General features: G+C 37.2%; 1 protein-coding gene across 6 annotated transcripts in view; it reads left to right on the top strand.

Moving 5' to 3' along the window:
- Positions 1 to 22,926, top strand: part of LOC140670956 (uncharacterized) — a 251,243-nt gene that overhangs the window by 215,446 nt on the left and 12,871 nt on the right. For 5 of the 6 annotated variants that reach the window (XM_072901881.1, XM_072901877.1, XM_072901880.1 and 2 more), the window contains exons 10-11: positions 19,190 to 20,140; positions 21,320 to 21,571. In XM_072901881.1, coding sequence (XP_072757982.1) covers positions 19,190 to 20,140; positions 21,320 to 21,571 — 1,203 coding nt within the window. Of the gene's footprint in view, positions 1 to 19,189; positions 20,141 to 21,319; positions 21,741 to 22,926 lie in introns of those variants that run through there. The other variant, XM_072901882.1, reaches the window with a different exon arrangement.

The following is a 22,926-nucleotide window of genomic DNA, read 5'->3' as shown; positions in this document are numbered from 1 at the left end:
AACACAAGTTGACAGTTCCACAATTATCTCTCATATTTACATTTTATTTGAACTAATGACTTCTTTTACTGCTGAAGATGATCAGAAAGATCTGATTAAAACGTTGGCCCGATTGTATTATTATAATTATATAAAACATCTTCTAATATATGTTATGAGTTGTAATAAATAATTTGTCCACTCAATTGCTCTTATGTCAAATATCTTTTATTGTATTATTATAATGGGAATGTATCATTCTATGTAGAAATTTATATTTTAAAAGTTTCGAGATAAAAAGAAGCAAAAAAATCCGAAAGATATTGATTTATATCATTGAAATTATTGGAGAAAAAAAAAAGAATAACATTGATAACCGCATGAACAAGTGGAAGAAAACCGACTCGTCAGATAAAGGCGTTTATCTTATCGCGACACAAGAAGTTATATTACGGGTTTCCAATCAATTACGATGCCCACGCTAGGCATAGAAGAAGATAAACTCCCTCGCTCGGCCGCGCATCCCTCGATTGATAATCGTCTCCTCGGATTACGACCCTTCGACGTTTTCCTGCTGCTCTCCCGAGCGCGACGAAGGTGAGGTAAGTTAATACGAGGGAACTGACGGACGAAGGATGCCTGTCCATGGAGGAAGGTCGGGCAAACGGGAATAGACACAGAGAGACCGGCGCTTTCTCGTGTCTGACTTTCCGGCTGGGCGTGAGAGACGTGACCGACATAGCCGGTCAATCTCGTACGCCCATGGCAACCACAACTCCCACTAGATTAAAGGAAAACAATTGTCGCGCACGAGTATTAAAGCGGAAAACACATTTCGGTCAGTCTCGCAAAATAATTGGAGAGAGAGAGAGAGAGAGAGAGAAAGAGATACGCGACATATGCGATTATACGCACATAGATACGGACGTGTGACACGAGATAAGTACGGAGGTGAGAGGCGAACATGTCGCGCGACATGAAGGAAAACAGCCGCTTCTGAGACTGGATGAGACTGGAAAAACGTTTTCTCCAGCTTGACGGGAGATAACGCGATTAGAGCTGTGCGAGCCGTGTATTCAATTTTCGATGTGTGTCTCGTGTCTTTAGGAAATTCTAGCAAATTGCCTCGTGATAAGAGCACGTAGGGAGATAATCGAAACCGTATATACTCGGCGCCGCGGCGAGTATATAATCCTGTTACCGTTACTAACGTCCGTTATCGTTTGCTTAAGTCCTTATATGCTATATTACTTACGAAGGTCTCGAGGTTGCTTGAAAATTTCATCAGCCAGTCGATGTTTTATTGGCCAGATGAAAATATGCAGCGCGTCGCGAGTTCAGAATCGAAATTTCCGTCGCAAATTTTGAACAAATAAGAATCGGAGGAGACTTGCGTTAACTTCTTTTATATTTCGGGAGATAATGCGTTATGCGTAGGAGGGGGAAAGGACTTTCGCGAGACTTGCGAGAGACGTTTAAATGACTGTTGCGGAATAGCTCGCAGCATTCGAGATACAACGGCGGGCGAGATGTAATTTCGACGCGGAAAATCCTTGTTACCTGGCGTAGCGGAACTTCTCGGAGTTAAGGAGAAAAATAGCGTCGCTAGGGGAGAACGGCATCGCGATATTTGCAAGTGAAACTCGAATCAAATGCAGGAAGTAGAAATGAGAAACATAATTTTGTTGCCAAGGATCCTCGGTGAGCGTCCGGTCGTAACGGATGGGGGAGGGGGAGGGAAAAGGGGAGAGGGAAGGTTTCTCAAGGAAAATAAGGATATGTCCGCGAGCGGCTTACAACGCCGCGTAATTTGCAAGGCAGATTTCAATGGCATGCGACGGGTGAGAATGAAAAACATAAGTTTGTTACGTTTGTCGAAGGAATACGCGAACGAGTTGTGAGGAATTGCTTCAGAGAGGAAAAAAATAAATACGCATTTCCGGTTTGTTTGCTTCTTTACGAGCGCAATATGAATTACCATGTAATTACAGTAATTTTTTTCGACGTAGAAACGGAGATTAAAATTTTCCTTTTCTGATTCTAGTTTTAAATGACATCCGTGAGTTTTGTCGACAAGTATTATGATTCAAATTGATCTTGTTAAATAAAAATTATTATTTTTTATAAAAACTAATTTTCGTACAAATATTGAAAACATTAAATTATTATCCCATATATCTCACGTTTGTATTTTACGTTTAATCGCTACAATTCTTTTTTTTTCTTTTTTTTTTTTAACGTTTCGGAAATTATTTCAATTATATTAAAATTCGGAAAATGGGCTGCAAACTTTACAGAGATAAAATTTCTATATATAAATACGTATATCTTATCGAACTATTTCACGTTACGTTTATAATAATTTGCATCGTGATATCACAAGCGTCGAGGATGGAAACGGAAATGTCCAGGAACGCGCTGTCGAGGGTTTCTTCGCGCGCAAGGGGTGGGATTCACTCGCGCCGCCGTAAAGGCATCGTCCAGGGGCTACTTCGCCTCCGCTCCGTAAAATCCGAGGAATCTCTCGGATACGATGGTGGAACGGAAACCCGCGGGCTACGGCGGCGGTTCGTCGCACGAAATTTGCAAGCAAATTGCCAATTCTCAGACGGTCCATGGACACGGTCGTCCGCGTAGATGAGACGCATCAGGTACGCAGCTGCCGCCTGCGCCCTGACAGCCAGGAATCGACCTCGGAATGTATGCGCGTCCTGAAATTCTATCGCGCATCCGAACATGACAAGATGCGATACACGATCGAAGAGAGTACTGTAGGAGACTTAACCAGCTTTTCGATTTTGGAGTCCGAGCGACAATTTGATTTCGCTTTGGTTCCAAACGGAATCGAGTTGTCGTTTATTGTCATATTATTCGCATATTTTGCGGGTTACATTTTTGGAGTCATTAATACCGTCTATTTAGTGTCAATTATAATGAAAGCGCTTTACGAGATTAATGCGAGAGGAGAGTTAATTTTAAACATGTAAATTTTCATCTAAATAATCGCTTAGCATATAATTGACATTTCTAAAAGCAATTTTGACATCTTAAGAGTTGGAAACAGGATGTCATTCTTAATATTTTAGAGAAACCCAGGGGAATAATTCTAAAACTATCGGTTTCGACAGAAACAAGCTTTATTAATATGTAACAAATATATATATATATATATATACACACATACATGTATATGTAAAGTACTAACGGTAATAATGTATGTACATAATAAAATGCAATACTAGTTGCCTAACACACATAAAAATGTTCAGATTTTCAATAATTTATATAAAAAATTAATAATAATGTCTCGTTATTTTTATTATAATTAATTAAATGGCATATCATACAAATTTTTACATGGAAACAGGATGTCATTCTTAATATTTCAGAGAAACACAGGGGAACAATTCTAATATTATCGGTTTCGACGGAAACAAGCTTTATGAATATATAACAAATATATAATAATTCAAATAGAACCGAAGCTATCAAACATGATTATTTGAAGATTAATAATATATATACCGCAGCAAATTGCAATATAAATTTTTAATTTATAAACTATACATGAATAATGCATTTTGCGAAATGTATATCAGCCGTTTGCTCCCATGTATATACGGATGTTTAGGTTTGGGATTATTTTATTTTAACTTTTGATATCGCTGAACAGACATAACACTAGAAAAATACTAGAAAAATTTGTTTCAATTAACAAATACTTAAGCATTTTCTAAAGACCGTCGCGTACGCAGTATATCGTCTTTATATACGTCGAAAGATTCTCCATTAACGCGAAATGAGATCTTCTTTTACTCTATGTCTTCTTTCAAAAGACCGTAAACGTCTTGGGATAAGTTTGGACCTGAACGCCGCAAGACTTAGTAATATCGAAAGAAATCGACGAGAAGAAGTAGTTCTCAAGACTTTATTTCATAAATTTTTCATTCTTCAATAGAATATTTATCTAAATATTTATATATAAAGATACACAAATATATATGATTTAAAGAATTTAAAAAATTCGGATATTAATATTTCTTTTGTTTGTTCTCAGCTACAGTTTATCCATAAAACATCAGTATATTGACGTAATTTAGTAACAGTACGCGTCTACATATATAAAACCGTGTAACAATAATTAAAAGCGAAATAGTACGTCGCATTTGAATAAATTAAAAATTCATATTACGCATCGTTATATTATCATATTCGCCGGTCGTTGAACGACGAAGGCAGTAGTAGTTATATCTCGAACGGGCGAGACAGCAGAAGCAAGTAGACGAATAAAACGACGCAACGTATTAAAGTGTCGGAAGCCTTAACGAAGAACGGGAAGCGATTCACAAGAAGCACAGACGCAAACCAGAGACACAAGCTGGACGATCTAGAGTATCCATGGTCTGATGGGCAAAAAAGCACCAGGAGCGAAAAGCCAAGGGAGGCAAAGTACAAGAGAAGAAGAGATAGAGAGAGGTAACGAGAACAACAAGAGAAGGAGGTAAAAGAGAAGCCTAGAAAAAAATAAAGAAGGAGAGAAAGAGAGAAGAAGAAAGGAAGGAAAGGAAGCAGCGAAGGGGGTGAGGCAGGGAAACCGAGCGCCGCGTTTCTCGGTATGTGTGAGAAACGGATTGTAAAAAACCAAAACTGCAAGAAGTGCAACTGCAAGCCTCCTCTCGAGTGGACCAACACAGGGATTGTGGGCAACGTCAGCGGAAGACTTGTCCCAAGCCGGCCAAGGCTTCCCGGCTCTCTTTTTTTCTTCCGTAGACTTCTTCCAATTCGAGCTCGAAGCTCAGTGAGAGACCGGTTCACGTCCTTGCCAGCTTGAGCACTCTTTCGAAAGTACGAATCGAGAAAGAGGCACCAGGGAGAGAATATCTAGTTCCGCGATATCTCGATAGCGAGATTTTCATACCCGATTATTTGAAAGTTTGAAATGCCAAGAGGTGATATGAGGGAACCGATAAATTTCAGGAGGACACGATCGCGTATATTCAAGGAAATATTAAATAAACGTTTAAGAAGGCAATTTAAAAAAATGAATGCAGTTTTAAATTACATAAGTCTTGCTTCTTTAATAACAACGACGAGATGTTTATGACTCTCGAAAGTTCGCGCATAGGAGTAACATACATATATTGTACATCGCACCGAAATTCATTGGACTCGAGCGCACTTTAAATAATGAAACTCAGAATTATGATGCCGAACGCGATTTGGTCGGACGTAAAAATTTAGATACTCGCTTTTCGTATGAAAGATTAAAGTGGCAAAAAGCTCTCTCGATAACGTGAAATGCCTCGCGAAAAACGGTAGGAGAAATTATTTCTGAAAGCACATCTGAGACTTTGATCGTATCGCTCGTAGGAAACCCTGTGTAACCCGTTTTCCATTGCCGAAGCGAAACGGATCTAGGATTATTAATATTTCAGGGCAACAATAACGACGTCGACCACCGCGCTGTTATCGCATTAGAAATCTATTTCCGATAACTAACTCTCCAATTAACGACTGCCTGCCGCTCTATGATGCGTATTTCTCCCGTCCGCTCTCGATATGTCGATTATCTTCTAAAATACTCAATACTTTTCATCCCCTTAAACGGCACAAAGCACACGATCCGTCCATCTTTTCCATCTTGGCCTCACCTCATTCCCTCGTATTTCTGTCGGAATAAACTTCCCTCTATTTCTTTCGCACCCTCCTATCGTCGTACTCGCGCTTCCGCGTCCTCCCTCTCCCGACCTCTCTTCTTATTCCTCTTCTCCACCTCTTCTTCGTTCTCACCCTCGTATATTGATTACATAAGCGACCGAATATACTAACTCAGCTAAAAACGTCCTCTATCCGTGACTCTCCCTCCCTCCCTCCTTTCGCTGCGTCCGCCCGAAATGGCGTTCACACCGCAGTCACATTCCCTGCTTGTAGTTCAACAGTTTGTAGGGAAGGGGACTGTAATACATTAACGACGATTTTAGAAATTCTCAACACAACCACAATGAAATAAACTGTCACAATCGCATTGCGCAATGCGATAAAGACAATCGATTATCCTGCTTGTAACATATGTATCCTTGCATAAATTGCATACGTAATGTTAACTGGAAAACTCTTCGAATTTAGACTCGGATTTTCCGTTACCATAGTATTTAGAACTTACGAATTATTAAAACTCTCCGAAGCAAGGAAAATATTTTTCCAAAAGATAAAAGAAATAAAATTGTTAAAAAGAGGAAAATAAAAAATTTGAATTACATTAAAATAATAGAGGAAACCTTTTACTCTTTTCATCCTATGATGAACTTAATTATCAAGCTAGTAATGTCGAAGATAAAAGAAGTTAACCGCATCTTATTTTCCAATTAATATACATTAAAATTTCCCTTAAGAAGAGACTCATTTATGTAGTAATCTAGTTCTGTTACTGAAGATTAAAAGTTCTTTAATTGAGATTTAAAAGTGAATACACATAAAGGTTTATTTTCAACAATTTGTTTAGAGACGATTAATCTCTATGGTGGATTTTACCGTGGTTTGAATTTAAGTATATTTTTTGGTCTCTTGTTTGATAACAAAAATTGAAAAAAAAAAAAAAAAAAAAAGAATAGCTGGAGTTCTGATATTTTTAGAATTTTCGTTGTGAAAAGCCGCTTTCAAAATCGCTGAAAAAAGCAACAACCATGATATTTGCACTATGGAAAACTTCGTTATTAATATGATTCTCTCATGGAATAGCTTGTATAACGAACATGATTCGAAAAGCGGTGCATAAAGCATCGTTATTGCGGTAGAAAGTTCAAGTAATATATATTACACGCCCACGCTCGCCAAGCACGTGTAATTCATATGCTCGGAATGCATAATTGGTATTGCCGATAAAATTAAACTACTTTTGGTGAACAGTGAAGCGTCCATTAAAACTTTTCAGAGGAAGGATCGCATCCATGTTCGCGGTGAATAGACCACGTTTCGCTTTTGAAGCCTCTCCTAGTTACAATCCTTGCACACTTATAACGTTTCAACTCACGTAGTCGTTAAAAAGTCTGTGTGATCATAATACCATTTTTTATTGATTGAAAATTGTATTTTCTTTTTTTCTCTTAGAGATTGCATTTCCCATAAATATTTGATATAGAAGGAAAATATATCATTTCTATGGAGGATTGCTGTTATTAGAGATTTTCGAAAAATTGAAAAAAAATTTTTTTAAGATGTTTACTAAGAACGGGAGCGATTTTATCTGTTAAAAATGCACATTAATATTCTATGCCGCAGTAAGTTGATTATCCTGCCACTGGAAAAGTTCATGAAAATTTTTATGGATGAGTTCTTTAAAGAGTTATATCCACTGTTTCATAAAAAGTCATCCTTCTTTGTTACGTTTCAGTAATATTTTTCATGAAAATATCAGTTAGAGATAAATTTATCAGCAAACATCCATCTTCGTTTTCAACTGCGGAACAAAAATTCGTAATTTTTACTCACCAAGCGTATGGAAATGTTAAAAGTAAATGAGAAAGAGAAAGAGAGAAGAGAGAGAGAGAGAGAGAGAGAAATAGCGAATTGGAATTATGTGGAGAAGGACGATAAAACTATTAAGCAAATCTCAATCGAAATTTAATAGCGGACTGCAGTGTGCGTCGGATGACGCAAAATAATTGAGTCAAATATAAAAATACCGGCGCGGACAGAAGATTGCTGAAAAGGGAAAAATTGATAGAATTATTGAAAAAAAGAAAGTAACAAAAACAAAAGCCAGGGGTCTTTAGAGCCGATCCTCGAGGACGCAAACACGCGAATTAATTTGCTTCCGACGTTTTTTTTTTTTTTTTTTTTTTTTTTTCACGCTACTATTGGTAGGACATTGGTCCGCTGAAAACTCAATGGGGACGGAAAACTCTGTAGCCGCATAACGAACCGATCTAACCGGGCCTGAGAGAAAACGCGCCACGAGGCCAGACAAAGAGAAACTGCGAAAAGAGAGAAAGAATGCGCCGGCACAATGAAGTATGAAAAAAAACGCGTGCCAAAAATTCCATCTCGTTGGACGCGCCATTTTTACGCGTTGCCGCCCTTGGGGAATTGAATTTCTATCGGGCGCCGCGCTTGATCGTTCCGACGAATTATTTGTCGTTCTGACTTTCGTCGACACAGCGACATCCGTTTTTCTTTTTTGTTTCGTCCTTTTTTCATCTTTTTCATTTTTTTTTAGCAAAGAGGGATGGAAGGGACAGGCGGGCTCGTATCGCGCTTGTTTCGGAGCCCATTGTTTCTCTCTATAAAGTTTGAACGACCCGCTAACATTGTAACCGCGGTAAAGTTATGCGAAACGAATAGATTTGTCATCCGCGAAGAAGAAATTCTTATTGGAAAGAAATTTTTATTAATAGCTTAATATATTCAAAGATTATTTCGTTCCTTGTATCTAAAGTTTTTTATTATTTTATTATTCGTATAATAAAATTGCGCCGTTATTTCTCTTTCCATAATTATAATAATAGAAGATGTATTATTATCATAGATATTTATAGCAATTTCTTCGACTAAATTTAATCTAAACGACGATTTTAAAATATTCATCAAATTTTATAAACCTTCTTCTTTGGTCAATTTAAAGTTTATTTTTCTTTAACAAAAATAATCGAGATAGCAGTATATAATTTCCAAGTTTTTACATATTTCAGTGGAAGATAGTATTTTAATCTTTTGTAGAATCGAGAGAAATTCTTCTCAAATTAGTTTTGTTATTCCGATGCGGCAGAACTTGACACAATGCCAGTCGCTTAATGATAACTTTAGGATAGCAATTTTACGCACAACGCATAATGCGTATTCATTCATCGCGAGTATTTCAAGGGAAGCCAACGGACGGATACGTGAGTTCATCAGAATGGAAAAGTTCTCGGTCTCGCGACATTGTCGACATTGAGAGGGAGCCGCGAGAAAAGAAGCTCAAGCTCAAGGTAGACGTCCCTCGGGAGTGTCGGTTTGCTTTTCGCGCAGAAAAAAAAAAGGCAAGAACGGCAGGAAAAGACGGTAGAAGGAGGGAGGAGAAGAAGGCGAGGGAAGGGTGACAGTCGTCTCTTTCGTGAGATATTAAATTGCGAATTGAGAGAACGAGAAGAGAGTGAAAGAGTGAGAGGGAGGGAAGGAGGGAGGGAGGAACCGCGTTCGGCGAATATCGCCGCGATATGCATTATACAATGGACGCTCGTTTTTCACGCTTAATCTCATTAAACTTCGCCGTTCCGCCACCGTTCCCGCGGGGTATCGCCCGTTATAGAAGTATAAAATCAAATCTGCGAAAATATACGTACGCGCGCGCGCAACGAACGCAACGGCCCGCCGCGCCGTGTATAAATATACGGACGGCAGGCTAACGCGATTATTGTGTCGTGCCGATAATCCTTAATGCATTCGTTAATGCAGAAGTCGCTGCGAGTTCCGAGGCGTCGGCTATAAAAAGCTATCCGGTGCGGAGAGTGGATAATGGGAAACGCGATTATGGAAAATGCGCACGCGGAAGCGACATCGACGGCCGTCAAATGAATGGATACGTATGAATATATATCTTTCGATTTCTCATCGTCGGTTCTCGGGAAGCACGACATCGAGAGTATCGCCCGACACGAGGGAAAAGGAGGAGACGCGCGTATGTGTGGACCGTGACAATTTTTCTCTCTCATCTCAGAGATCGAGAGAGAACTTCGAGTAGCGCAAAGGATTAAAGTCTCGAAGAAATAATTTCTGCGTCGAAGGAGCCCGGCGTTTTCACGGTAGTTCGATCAGGGGGGATCTCTTTCCATGCCTACCTCTTTCTCTCTCTAGCGAAACGGCGCCGACGACGGCCTTTCACGAACGCGGAATAAACGTCGGTGACGGGGTTAGCATTCGTGTCTTTGAACTTGACACGGGTCACCTGACTCCGTTACAGCCCCCTCGCCGTCGACGTGCACCCTAACCCCCCCCCCCCCCTTAGATCCTCTTGGAGCTTTCTCTCCTTGGTGAACTTTACTCGACTATGAGCTAACGGTGCGGGTCGTAGAATTTTCCCTCTGCGTAGGAGCCCTTTCTTGCTGTATTATCGTTGCATCGCGTGTCCATTGATGATTTTAACGTAAGCGATGGCCGAAGAGATCGCATTGTTCGAAAGAAGAATGTCGCAATCAAATGAATATAAAAGAATAACTTTTATTTTACAAGGATTTTTAAATTGATAATAATTTTAAAGATTTCTTTTCAATTTTTATGGAAAATCGTTATTATTCATGAAACATGTAAATGAAAGTTTTATTGAAAGCGATATATTATTCAATTTTTTTAATTTGGAGAAATTGTTAAAAATTAATAAAAATCCGTTTTTTGTCTCTTTTTCAATTTCAGGAGGATATTTTATATTTTATTAACTATATATTGCAGTTTTATTAATCCCTATAAATTGTGTTTTACAGGTTTGCGATTTAAAACAAACCAAAAAGTGAAAAATTACAATAAATAATGATTAATGTTTGTGTTGAGGATAAATTTGTTTTAAAATAGTGAAAAAATTCTCAAATATTAGTTGATTCGATATAAGAACGAGATCGAATCACTACACGCATATATGATACATATGTATTACTTATAAATAACGTGTATGTTAATATAATTATTATTGAAATTAATGCTATACATAAAGCATTATTCGAATCCTGAACTTGTCACAGATTAATGGACTGCGCAGAGAGATCCCATGTTTACCTTCTTCCCCCATCCTTTTATCCAGTTTTAATGAATCCCGTTCCGCTCGAAACTATAACCGCAACTTGCCGCACGTAGTTCTCCGATACACTCCTTCTTCACCGAAAGTTTCGGTAAGTTCATGATCTAGCGCGACTGTTCCGCTCGGGAACAATTCTTCTCGGTCCGCTGGCAAAGTTGCGCTTACAATTAGCAAGGAGCAGCCGGAATAATCGCAAGCTAATTCAGAAACTGCCTCAGAATAGGGATAATTAACTAGAAAAGACAGACGAGAAAATGGCTGCGACGGCGCTCGGTTACTAAAATTTCGGGCGATAAATCCGACGCATGTCATTCTCGAGACTCGAGATCGACTTTTTTTTTTTTTTATTCCCCCGAGATCCTTCGTGACTCTCTTCCACCGCGCACATCCCGACATTTTATAATACAGCACCGATCTACCACTGGACTGGTTCTCTTTATTTCTCTATTATGTCCGTTCCGTTTCTCCGCTTTTTCTTGTTTTTCCTCCGGCACTTCAGATTTTCCTCCGGTACGTTCGGCTTCATGAAACTTTTATTACGAGGCAATGTTGTTTCTTACAACAGAACTTTGATCATTTTAAATCGTAGTACAAGTACGTTCAGATTAAACGGAAGAAGCCACACGCGCGTTTATCCTCCGGAAAAACGAGGAAGGAAAAAAATGAGAGAGAAAGAGAGAGAGAGAGAGAAAGAGAGAGAGAGCCAAAAGCGCAAAACAGAAAGGAAAACTACACTATCAAAAAGAAAAACATTGTTTTTGTGAAGTATCTTGTTGATTGCACTGATACCAGTCTACTAATTGATGTCTACTTTGTGCTACGCATAGCGAATGGTCGTTCCACTGCGAATTAATTAAGTCGCATCAATATATTGTAGCTGGAATAATAAATGGCAAGTATTGGCAACCGCTATGTACACATATGTATATATACATATATAGCGTACGCTGGAATCTGCCGTAATATTTTAAATCATAATATTCCATCGGACTGCATTAATTAATGAAAGGACACTCACCCTTTCGATACAATTAATAAAATCACATTGTGAAAAACATGAATTGGCCAAGTCGGCTTATTATTGCAACGCGTTCAAAATATGCATCGCATTATGGAAATAATTTTATCTTCCAAAAGGGTGCTCTCGCGCTTTCAATGAGAAATTCGTGCACTCGGTGAAATTTAATAAAAGCCGGAATTAATGAAAAACGGTACGCTTCTTTTCATCAACTTGCTGCAAGCATTTAAAACACTGATTCTTAAATCCAATAACGTTAAATCCATTAATGCCTAATTCAATCTCAAAATTGTTGAATTTGAGGCAGAGCTGCGTTGAAAGGGACTTTATAGAATCATTTTTCCAGCATTATTTTTATAATAATTAAATTTTCATTGTGTGTTAAAAAATAATAAAATAAAATCGTCGTAAAAAAGAAATAATTTTTGTGATAAAAAATACTGGAAAATTTCAAATTATCGGAACATGTGTGTTTCCAATTTAATGACACGTACGTGGCATTGAAATTTTCTTTTTCTTTTCAGTTGTAGAATTAAAGAAATATATATATATATATATATATATATATATATATATATACACATATACATGCGTATATATTTTTTTACACGTTTACCGAAATGTATTAGTCATTAACGCAACGACAAGGTTGCTATTAACTCGTAGCGCTCATCCCCTTCCGCGTTTGCACCGCAACCTCCTGTTTATTCCAGTTTCTAACGAGGTACATGGGTGACACAGGTATTTCGATTAGTTCGATGAATTTTGCGGGATATTTCAACGAGGGCGAGGCGACCGCACGGTTATACCTAACGGTTTAATATTCGCGACACAAAATTATGTCGGCGAGCAGCATTGGACGGAATCAGGTCGAAATGTTGCCCGGCCAATAATAATCAAGCCAGTAACGATCGACGTCCCGTCCATGCACTCAGGTTTAATTACACCGGTTGTCATCCGTGTTTACTCGCAGAGACGCGTGCGTTTCACTTCGATAAAATTCCGTTGTCGGCGGCGGAGAATATTTTCGAATTGCTACTCGGCGCTTATATTTGTAGAGAATAGCGTTGCACGGAATTGATGGACGCATTTTTCCGCATAGCTATACACGAAGAGAGATTTTTGTTGTATTTCGTATCTCGAGAACCTCGATGGAATTTTCTCTCTTTCCTCCCTTCCCCCCGCCCTCCTCCTCTCCCCTCCTCCACTCCCTCTCTCTCTCTCTCTCTCTCTCTCTCTCTCTCTCTCTCTCTCTCTTTCTATTGCACGGTGGAAGTGCAGACGATTATAAACAGGATAATGAATCGATATATGGTAATTTAAGTGTACGAGCTAAATCAAGAGCATTGAATATGATTGATTAATTAATTAAATTCGGTCATGCCGCTGTTGTGTTTCCCGATTTTCCTACTTAATGCACCCATATAATGTTAGAAGAATCAATTTTCCAATAAAATAGCAAAATTCAACAATAATATTGTGTCGCGAAAACAAAAGTGAACAAACAACATAAATTTTATAAAGATTAAAATTAAAGTTTATTGATTTCATTCCAGATTTAACATACGAATTTAGATACCTGCGTGAGATAAATTAAGGATATCTATTTATAAGTGATTGATTAATTAATTAATTTAATTTAAACACTAAATGAAGTGAAAGTTGTATTATCGAGTTAATGCCATATAGTTCCAATAAAATACAGTTCTATAAATGAACAATATTGAATGAAAAATACATTAGCGATTTATAACTCACGATATTAAAGTTGGATCTTAATGATTTTTTTCATGAATATAAAAAGTACTTCTAATTATACATTAAAATTAGAGTTGGCTCGAGAGAGAATCTTACTTCACATCAATTAGACTACATCTTACAACTAATAATTAATGAGATATTTTAAAGTTGTACTGAAAAAGTTATTTTTAATCCAATAATCTGACCTTTTTTACTTTAATATTAAATATATATTATTATTTCTACGCGAAGTAAAAATAATCCTCTTAACGTATTTCGATGTGACGATGTTTCGTTGAAATTGTCTTGGATACGTTGCGACAGGACGATCGGATGATTTATTTGATAAATACAACCATAATTTATCGAAGGACGCAAACGGGTCTCTCGAATCTTCCGATCTGCTTTTTTTTCTAAACGAAAATAAACGCGCGTGGTTGTTTCGAGGAGGATCTCGTTTACCCTTTCGCCTTCCCCTGTCCTCCTTTTTACCGTGTATTCTCTCGCCGCCATCTACCCTGCCAAAAGTTATTTCCGCTGGAAATTTATCGCTTTGGCGAGAATCGAGGCGTCATTTCCTGGCGGACAAAACAAAGAGAACGCGTCGGCCGATCTCTCTCTTCGTTCGAAGAATAATTGGCGCCCTCTTTTATCACCTTCCCCTTTAATCCGTTCCGCTTAGATAAAAGTATTATCGCGGAAACTCACGAATGTAAATCTTCAGCTAAAAGTACGTAATGTATCGGCGCATCTATCTTGCCGAAGAAAAATGCGTGTTAACGGAAGAAGACAAGTGCGAGTTGTTTTCTTATTTACAAACGTCTGCTCATTCGATACATTCGATTTAACTTTCGACGACGATAAGCAAAGCACGCATGACTCAACCCTCCTCAAGTATAATGAGATATACGACTTTGTTCAACATAAACATTCTTTTCTGAATAAGAAGTAAAACTTCAGTCATCTCGATGAAAACTGTAATGCGATTTTATGAAACCGCGAATGCATATACTTTGACAAATTTAAAGAAAAAGAAAAACACAAAAATTTGAAATAGTTTTTTATGGGATTTTTATTGCTACCTAAAAAAAAAAACAGACAAAAGTGACGTCTTCAATTAAGAGTTTATTATTAAATAGATTTCTATTATCACAAAAATACGATTACAAAAACGCGGTTACGTCATTCTCGTTGGCGCATGATGATGCAAAACGAATGAAACTCTCACGAACATTGAGGAGATATGAACGAGGCAAACGAAGCACGCGATAACGGGGCGAAATTTCCGATCCGTTTCCCTCGTCCTAGAGATCGATCGTTAGGGCGTTTCGTTTCCTGAAAAGGGTCTACGCAGAGAAGAGGGGTGGCAGAGACCAAAATCGAGGGAGGCACAGTACTCGACCGATTAATTAAAAACTTGGAACTGCCGTGTCAAGAAGCACGTTTCGCCAGAGAATGACGCGAACTCACTCGATGACAGGATAATGCTGCGGTGATCTATGACTAATCAGTATCGGTTCACCTACCAAATTTTTGGATCAAAACTCTCTAATAAGACATCATCAAGATAGGCGGGAAATTAATATTATGGTGGATCTGCAATTAATCTCTTATTATCGTCTTCATCTTCTTTTCAGATAATAAAAAAGTTTAATCGCTTTATTTATTATCAAAATCTAATTAACTTTAAGCTCTCTATTCAATCCTTAATCTTCGAATATTCCGCTAAATAGATACTATGAATACTATAAATCTGGTTTATTTTATTTTTAAAGTTTTTTTCCGATTACATGAACCATGGAATGAAATAAAATATTCTGTTAAATAAATGTTTTTTATATAAATAAAAATGATTTCAGATTTTATTAATTAATTACAAATGCAAAAAACAATACACAATTTTTTAATTCTTTTATCAAAAAGCAATTCGGGTAATTAAATCGTTAACAGTTTTAGAAATACAAATTTATGCGAGCGAGATTTATAAAAGGTTGAAATAGCACGCAAGTATTCGCGATGTTTGAAGCAGTCGTGATTTTATTTCTGTCATCTTGCTCAACTTGTGATATCGCGTAAATTTAGCAAGACCTGTTAAGGAAACGCAAGCGGCGAGGTCGTGAACCTGATATCCCCTTGGCTACCAAGACAGTACAGGTAATTGTCGTAATTAATTCCGTGATTTTCTTCATTTCGAAAGCGGATCGGATAGCTAGTTCACTTCAAGTTAGCGAGAGTTGGAAAGCTGCGCCAGGTAATTTAACGCTTGCGGTTGTTATCGATTATCGAGTACGCGACTCGTTGCCAATAAGTATTTGCGCCGCGGGATATAAATATCGTATATCGTTTGTGATGACGAACAGGGTGATTTGTGAGGTGTGCAAAAAATATAATTGTATTGATATTAATTTTTTTAATACAATCAGATAAGAATGTATGTAAAAATTGATCCATATTTCTTGCATTAATAACGCCAAAAATATCTTAATCTATCGCACGCACACTTTTTACTACGTTTGTACAATATATGTATAAAGTTAAATGTATAAACATTTCTATCTTTTTTTTTTTCCTTTAATATAACGAAACTGTCAAGACTTGAAAACTATCATCACTCTTACAAACACGTAGTATGCAAAGTTTAGTTAATGGTGGTAATCCCTAAAGACAACTAGACCCCATGAAACTTGATTGTTGCGTGATTCTCAGAATAGATTAGCACATTGAGATAAGGGATGGTACGCTCCCCTATACATGTATATCCCTAATTTGCGATTTGTGACACACAGTTATCCTGATAACGTATCGTAGAGCGAATCGATTTTACGCAAAATGTAAAATAATCCATATAATAAAGAGCTATTGTATGACTAATGTTTTTCGTTAGTACTTATCTGTCTTCGCGAGTGTAATATATTGGGACAGCATTTTTATAATCATTATTATTTAAATAATATTATTATTAATATTATTATGATAATTTGCCAAAGTTAAGCTTGCAAATTAAAAAAAAAACCGGTAAACTATAAATCCTTCATTATCGAGAAATTTATGGTATTCTGACAAACGAAAGCAACAATAACGATCAGCATAATTCGTGACTCACTCGTTCGATCGAGCAAAGAGGAATTGAGATGGACCAAAGGGACTGATTCCCAGCCTCCATTCCCCGAGAGCCACTCTCCCTTAGCGTACCGTCCTTTTAGGCAGGTCCTTCGTACCGGGAATCGCTTAACGAGTCGGAAAAATCAAGTCTCCTTTGCCGAGACCGAACATCGCTTTTGCGTTGCTAGAAAATCGTGTCTAATTAACCGGAAAAATAACGAGATTTTTGTGATATCGTCGCAAACTGCCGTCGAGATTTGACTTGTGAAATTTATGAATGCAAAGTGAAACAACAGCGTAAAAATAAAAACGATATTTTACTCTTTTGGCAAAAACATACATATAATAAGAATGAAGTCAATCTCTAGTAAATAATTAATATAAATTCTCCGTTCACACTAAAATATATTTGGATATTTTTCTGCTTTTTAATATATAATAATTAAGTTGCGAATAAATAAAAATAAAATACAATAATATCGTTGTTAAATCGGGGATCTTTCGGAGACTTAATTAGAAAGCTAGGTACTGTTACTTTTATAACCGAATCTTACTTTCTAATTAAGAGCAAGTATATGTAAATTTTTCCGAATCCCTTTGCTCGAACTTTTTCCACTCTTTCGACATTAAATAGCAATTAAGTCCTTCGCTGTATTTTCCCTATAGGATAATCGATATATTTTTTCCTTCTCTTTTTTCGTCAACATCGTGTATCGCGTGCTTTCAATTAATCCGAAGCACATTGTATATGTAAAATGTAAAAGAGAGCGAACAAAACTCTCGCGATCGTTAGTCTACGAGTTTCGGGCTCGGTATCGAGATAAAACGATAATACACAGCGCACCGACTAAAAGAGGGTGGCACCCTTGGCTCGAGGGTGCGTCATCAGATTTGTCTCATTAGAGTTCGCATTGTGCCTGCCTATGGTCGATTTACGTTCTCTCTCTCTCGTTATAGCCATTTGCCGTCTTCCGTTGCTTTCTTGGGTTCTCCCAGAGATTCTTGATCTCTCCTTTTTTTTCCTTTCCTACGACTTAACGAGCTTCCATTAAGACCACAATGCATTTTTCTTGTTTGCGCGTGATTGACGCGATATTTACTATGTCCCATATTATATGTATGTAAAGAGAAAAATGTATAAAATATGATGGAAAGTAGAAAAATATATCGGGGATAAATATAAATATATACATTAAAATTATATTAATAATTACTAAGTAATAAATAATTAATATTTAATAAGTACATGAAGTTTATGATAAAATTTTGAAATTTAATATAGAATTTCACGAAAGATTTGAGAGAAGAGTAATGATATGCTCACTTTTTGTGAGAGCTAATCTCGTATATAACAAACTATATAACTACTTTAATTTAACTGTTCGGGAAAGTGACTTTAATTTAACTGCTCCTGAAAAGGAGCATAAGTTCTATACAAATTTCAAACTATTACATGTTATAATATTTTCAACTGTTTTAAAATACATAATAAGATATAATATAATTATGCGAATATAGAGTCGGACATCCGCGGCTCTTTTCAGAACTTTTTTTTTTCTTAGGTTAAATATACCGTACTTTCTCACTAACAAGAAAGTATCATTAGCAGGGATCGATAACCTTCGCCGAGCTTCTTGTCCCAACTTTTAAAGTTACGACATTTAAAATTCCGTTTAAGACTCAACTTCAAAGTTTCTTCTTAGGCCGTAGAAATTACGGGCATATCGGTACTTTACTTTCGTAGATAAGATCATTAATTTACAGCGACTCTTTTTATCCACTGTGCCATTTGCGTCTATTAGTATTTATGCGTATAGATAACTTATAATAAAATAATGACAATAAATATTCTCACGCACGTGCAATATTTATCATATACATTTGAAGTTTTGTATTATTCATACAAAATTCCACTCTTCTGGTCTGTATTTGATAAAAAGTATTGTTTCCTCTGCGATAAATGTTTATACATTTTTATACATTTACCGTGTCGTCATTTTTTATTATTAACGTATCATCCCACGTAAATAAACTGCTTTATGGTAAATATAAAATATAATCGTACATCGCGAATTGTATGAAAATATTATTATATTAATGTTTCAAATGAAGGAGTTGTATAATATTTTACATTATTAACAAAATACTACAAATTTATTCTTATGCATATTTGTATAAAATTGTTTAATCACAATATGATGTCACGTGTTATGTCACGTGTATGACACTTTGGATATATATTACGTCGTTAATTTATTACGAATATTATGTTGAATAACTATTTATTTTATAATTCAAATATTTTAAATTAAAAAATTTATTATTTGTTATACGTTTATATAAGTATTTTTTTAAAACGCAATCAATATAATTGAATTCAAGACACATAAATTAGATAATAATATTAATATTTTGTGTATCATCTGATCGTTTGAATTATGCAATGTGTGTGTATGTATAAAAAAGACGTTATCCATTTTTATAATATTTATTTCCTGAAATTTGATATTTTCTTCATTTCACGTGTCTCTTTCAAGGCGGAATCTCTCGACGCTTAGTAACGTCGAACTTGTTTCTTATTGCAGCTAGTTCTCCAGAACCGCGCACTTGTCCGTACTTGGGTAAGTTTACGGTGACAGACGTGAATAGGAATCAACGGAATACGCGCGAGAGCCGCAAAAGCCAACACCAGCAAGAGTCTCTGCCCGTCCGTCACGATGGTGAAAAAGTGCGACACGCTCAAGAGAGGAACGAGGATCGGCGGGGCCGCAAGCTGGATTACGAGGTGGAGAAGAGACGAGCGAACAACGAGTATTTGATCCACGAGAGAATGGGCCGGCGAGCGCGTTCGAATCGCGGCAATCGGGGTCATAAAGACTACAGCCTGGAGGAAACCGCTAGCTCGTCGAGGAAATCCTCCGAGCTAGAAGATACCTTCCGAAACTTGCGAGAGCGTTCCTCGAAGGTCAGAAGATCAGGCGATCATTCGGAGCAACGTATCGGGGAGAGCTTGCACTCCAAGACGAGAAGATCGCGCGCCGTCGCTCGCTTCGAGGAACACACTTCGCAAGAAACTCAATACACGAAGGTCAGCAACGAAAGCGAAGAGATCAAGGACGAGATAAACTCGAGAGACAAGGCAAATAAATTGAAAAGATATCCGATAGAAGACTTCACGTCGGACGATGTGAATACGATCGGACGGTTCTGGGTTCTGGAAGACGCCTGGAGCTCCAGCTCGCTTCAGGTGCAGGACGATTATTTCGGGGATTATCTGGAGCCCGAGAGTCCGCCACGAAAGAGATCCGTGTCGGACAGTCCGGCCGACAAAGGTTATATGACCTACAAGGATCTTCTGAGGATGAAGCGGGAGCTTGAGGAATACGAGAGAGAGGAAAGCGTTCTGGAGAGAAGGAAGAAGAGGAACGAGGATGACTCGAGGTGCAGCTCCGAGGTGACGACCTTAACCGTGGGCTGCTCCACAGCGGACAGGATGGAATTTCAAAGTGACTGCGTCGACGACGACGCTATCACCGGTAATTATCTGCCTTTTCTTCCTCTTTACCGCGTCATAGCGAGAGCCTTATACCGTGTTTGCCCCTTGAGCGAGAGCACTACACCCTGGAGGTAGGATTATTATTTTTTCCAAGGTATTTTGAGTGTAGAGAATTCAACACGCAGCTAAAGAGCATTTTTTAACGTTAGAAAAACATTGGTTAAAGCCGATTTTTTACTCTAGCAAAAAGCTTAGAAAAGAATAAGATTTTGTTATATTTTCCTATTTCTTACGTCATTTATTTCCCGAAATGTTTTTAATTGCACATAAACTTGTTACACTTTATTATTTTCTTTTCAGGAAAAAATTAATTAAGATTGTGCGGAAGGCTCGCGGATTTAAAGGACCTTGTAATAAGATTCTATATGTTAAAAAGAGTATTTTCATATTGCAAATGTATCTATATAAGGAATATTACATGGCTATCTTTCTCTCGCAATTTCATTAATATTGATTAAATATCTATAGAAAATATGATTGATGAGCGTAAGAGTTATTCGCATAGATAAGCAACGTGTCTCGTTTCTGTCGGTTTTTTTAATATTAGAAGAAAAGATCAAACACTCATGCCTCGTCTTGAGTATACAAAGAGATAAGAACCATCCATCAAATATATACAGTCATAACGAGCCTCCTCTGAGAATTTGCCTAGCTAATATTAATTAAATAAATGTTAGCAATAAAGCTCGTCAAAGACACGAAATGACATTTATCGCGCTTACGAAAATATTACCTAGGGGTAACATGACAAATTCGAGTCTTTCAGCGTTAAAGCGACGATATTTGAATCAAAACTTGCACCTCGTGTGCCGTTTATCAATCACGATAATGTCGTAACTTCATTACGACGATCGAAGTGACATTCGAGCTCGCCCTTCTTCGTTATGTTAAGATCGAAATATTTAAAAGAACCGCGAGGGCACCCCCTCTGTTTCTCTGCTCCATTTCATATAGAGTCATCAGAGTCTTTCTCAGTCCTGTAGATATTCTCTCGACCCTCGCCTCGAAGTTTATTTCGGGGGAATAATGGCACTCGAAGGGTAACGGTCGTCGAGACGCCCGGCCGTTATTATCCTGAAACTTTCTCAAATCCAAGCCCTCTCTTCCCTCGTGCGAAGATCTCTCTAGCAGCCTCGTGCTCTCTCTCTTTGCTTTCCAGCCTACTCTTGCCACGGTAGATGGTTCGACGCCGAGGGCACGCAGTTCGTGATCGCCACCCCGTTGGCGCGCAGAACAACGTGGTCCAACAGCGAGGGCAACAATAGAGCACAGCCCTACAGAAACAGCCGTAGACTGTGCTTCATGTACAAAGAGAGCGGCGGAGTTGTCAGTTTGACTGCCAGTCCCATAGCGTGTCAGAGAGGCATCCCGCCGCCCGCGCCGATGTTGGCCTTCAACGCTACCAGCACCGGTAAGTGGCAACCTTCGTCAACCCTCTCGCTTTTCGTCGTGGCGCCATTTCGCCCTGAATTAGCGTTAATGAGGAAACACTAAGAATGAATATATATTCAAATTTATTACGTTAGTAATGTATGTGCAATCTTAAATTTTTGGATACCTTTTCAATGAGTATTTTGAATTACCGACAATATAAAAAATCGATTATTATAAAAGTACAAAATTTCCATTTATAAGAATTTTTTGAAAATTATATACGTTACTGTGATATTATATATCCATTTAATAAACTTATTTTTTTACATAACGTTTATATATGATGAAAAAAAAAAAAAAAAAAATAAGAAATTGCCTCATATTGTTTACTTTGATTTGTTTTGTAAAACTTTTTCTACTTATTAAAAATTTAATTCAATTTATGGATTAGCAAAACAAAAATAATGTCTAAGATAGTGTGTGCAAAATAGGCTTCTGGATTTATGTATCAAATAAATATCGTAAAAAATTTCAATATTTCAAAAATATACGGCATAAAATATTGTTCTCTTAAAATTGAGCTTTGCAATCTTATCACGATTATGCTGGCGACCGGAAAAGCGCGACGAAATTTTCCGTTCTTCTGCAAAACATTCAACGTACTCCAATAACTTGCCCGTGACATGGAGGCTGCGCCATCCAATCGAAATCGCAGAGTCAGCGATTGTCATCCGTTGCGTCGCACGAAATCTCGTCGCGGGAGGGTGCGTGACAGCCGCGTATATAATTTAGCGCGACATTTGCGTAGTTCTCTGTGACAAACAGACTGCGACAGCACGTTGATAAACGCTGAATTATGCGTCGCTAGTAGACCTAAGGCTACCGCATATAGCATATATAGCGCGAAATAATGGTTACATATAATAGATATATTATCTTCATATGAATTACGTTACTCATTTTACTGCCAATCTCAATTTCAATTTAATTTAACAATACGGAATTTTTCCTAAAATTTTGAATTGCAAAATTTATGCTGACCGAAATTAGAGAAAATTGTATTAATTTAAAAAAGTATTAAGATGATTAATTTTAATGAAATTTTAACAAGAGTAAATTTTTATTTGTAATAATATTTTTTTGTTCAAAAATGTTTATAGCTGAATTTCTGGGTCGGTTTTATGTAGGATATGTATTTTAATTTTATATTTAATATTTTTAAAGAAAAAGTATTTACTTTTAGTAAATTTATTACAATTATAATTATGTTATATTATTATAATTAAATTAGTATGTACGTGTAAATATACATTTCGTACAAGTATGAAAAATGATGTTGACTGATTGACTGACTATAAAATAAAGAAAATGATTGTTGCTTAATCGAGACTA

Source organism: Anoplolepis gracilipes, chromosome 11, assembly GCF_047496725.1.
Source record: "Anoplolepis gracilipes chromosome 11, ASM4749672v1, whole genome shotgun sequence".
Taxonomy (NCBI): domain Eukaryota; kingdom Metazoa; phylum Arthropoda; class Insecta; order Hymenoptera; family Formicidae; genus Anoplolepis; species Anoplolepis gracilipes.
The sequence above is the reverse complement of the archived record's forward strand: the minus strand, read 5'-3'. Positions and strand labels throughout refer to the sequence as shown.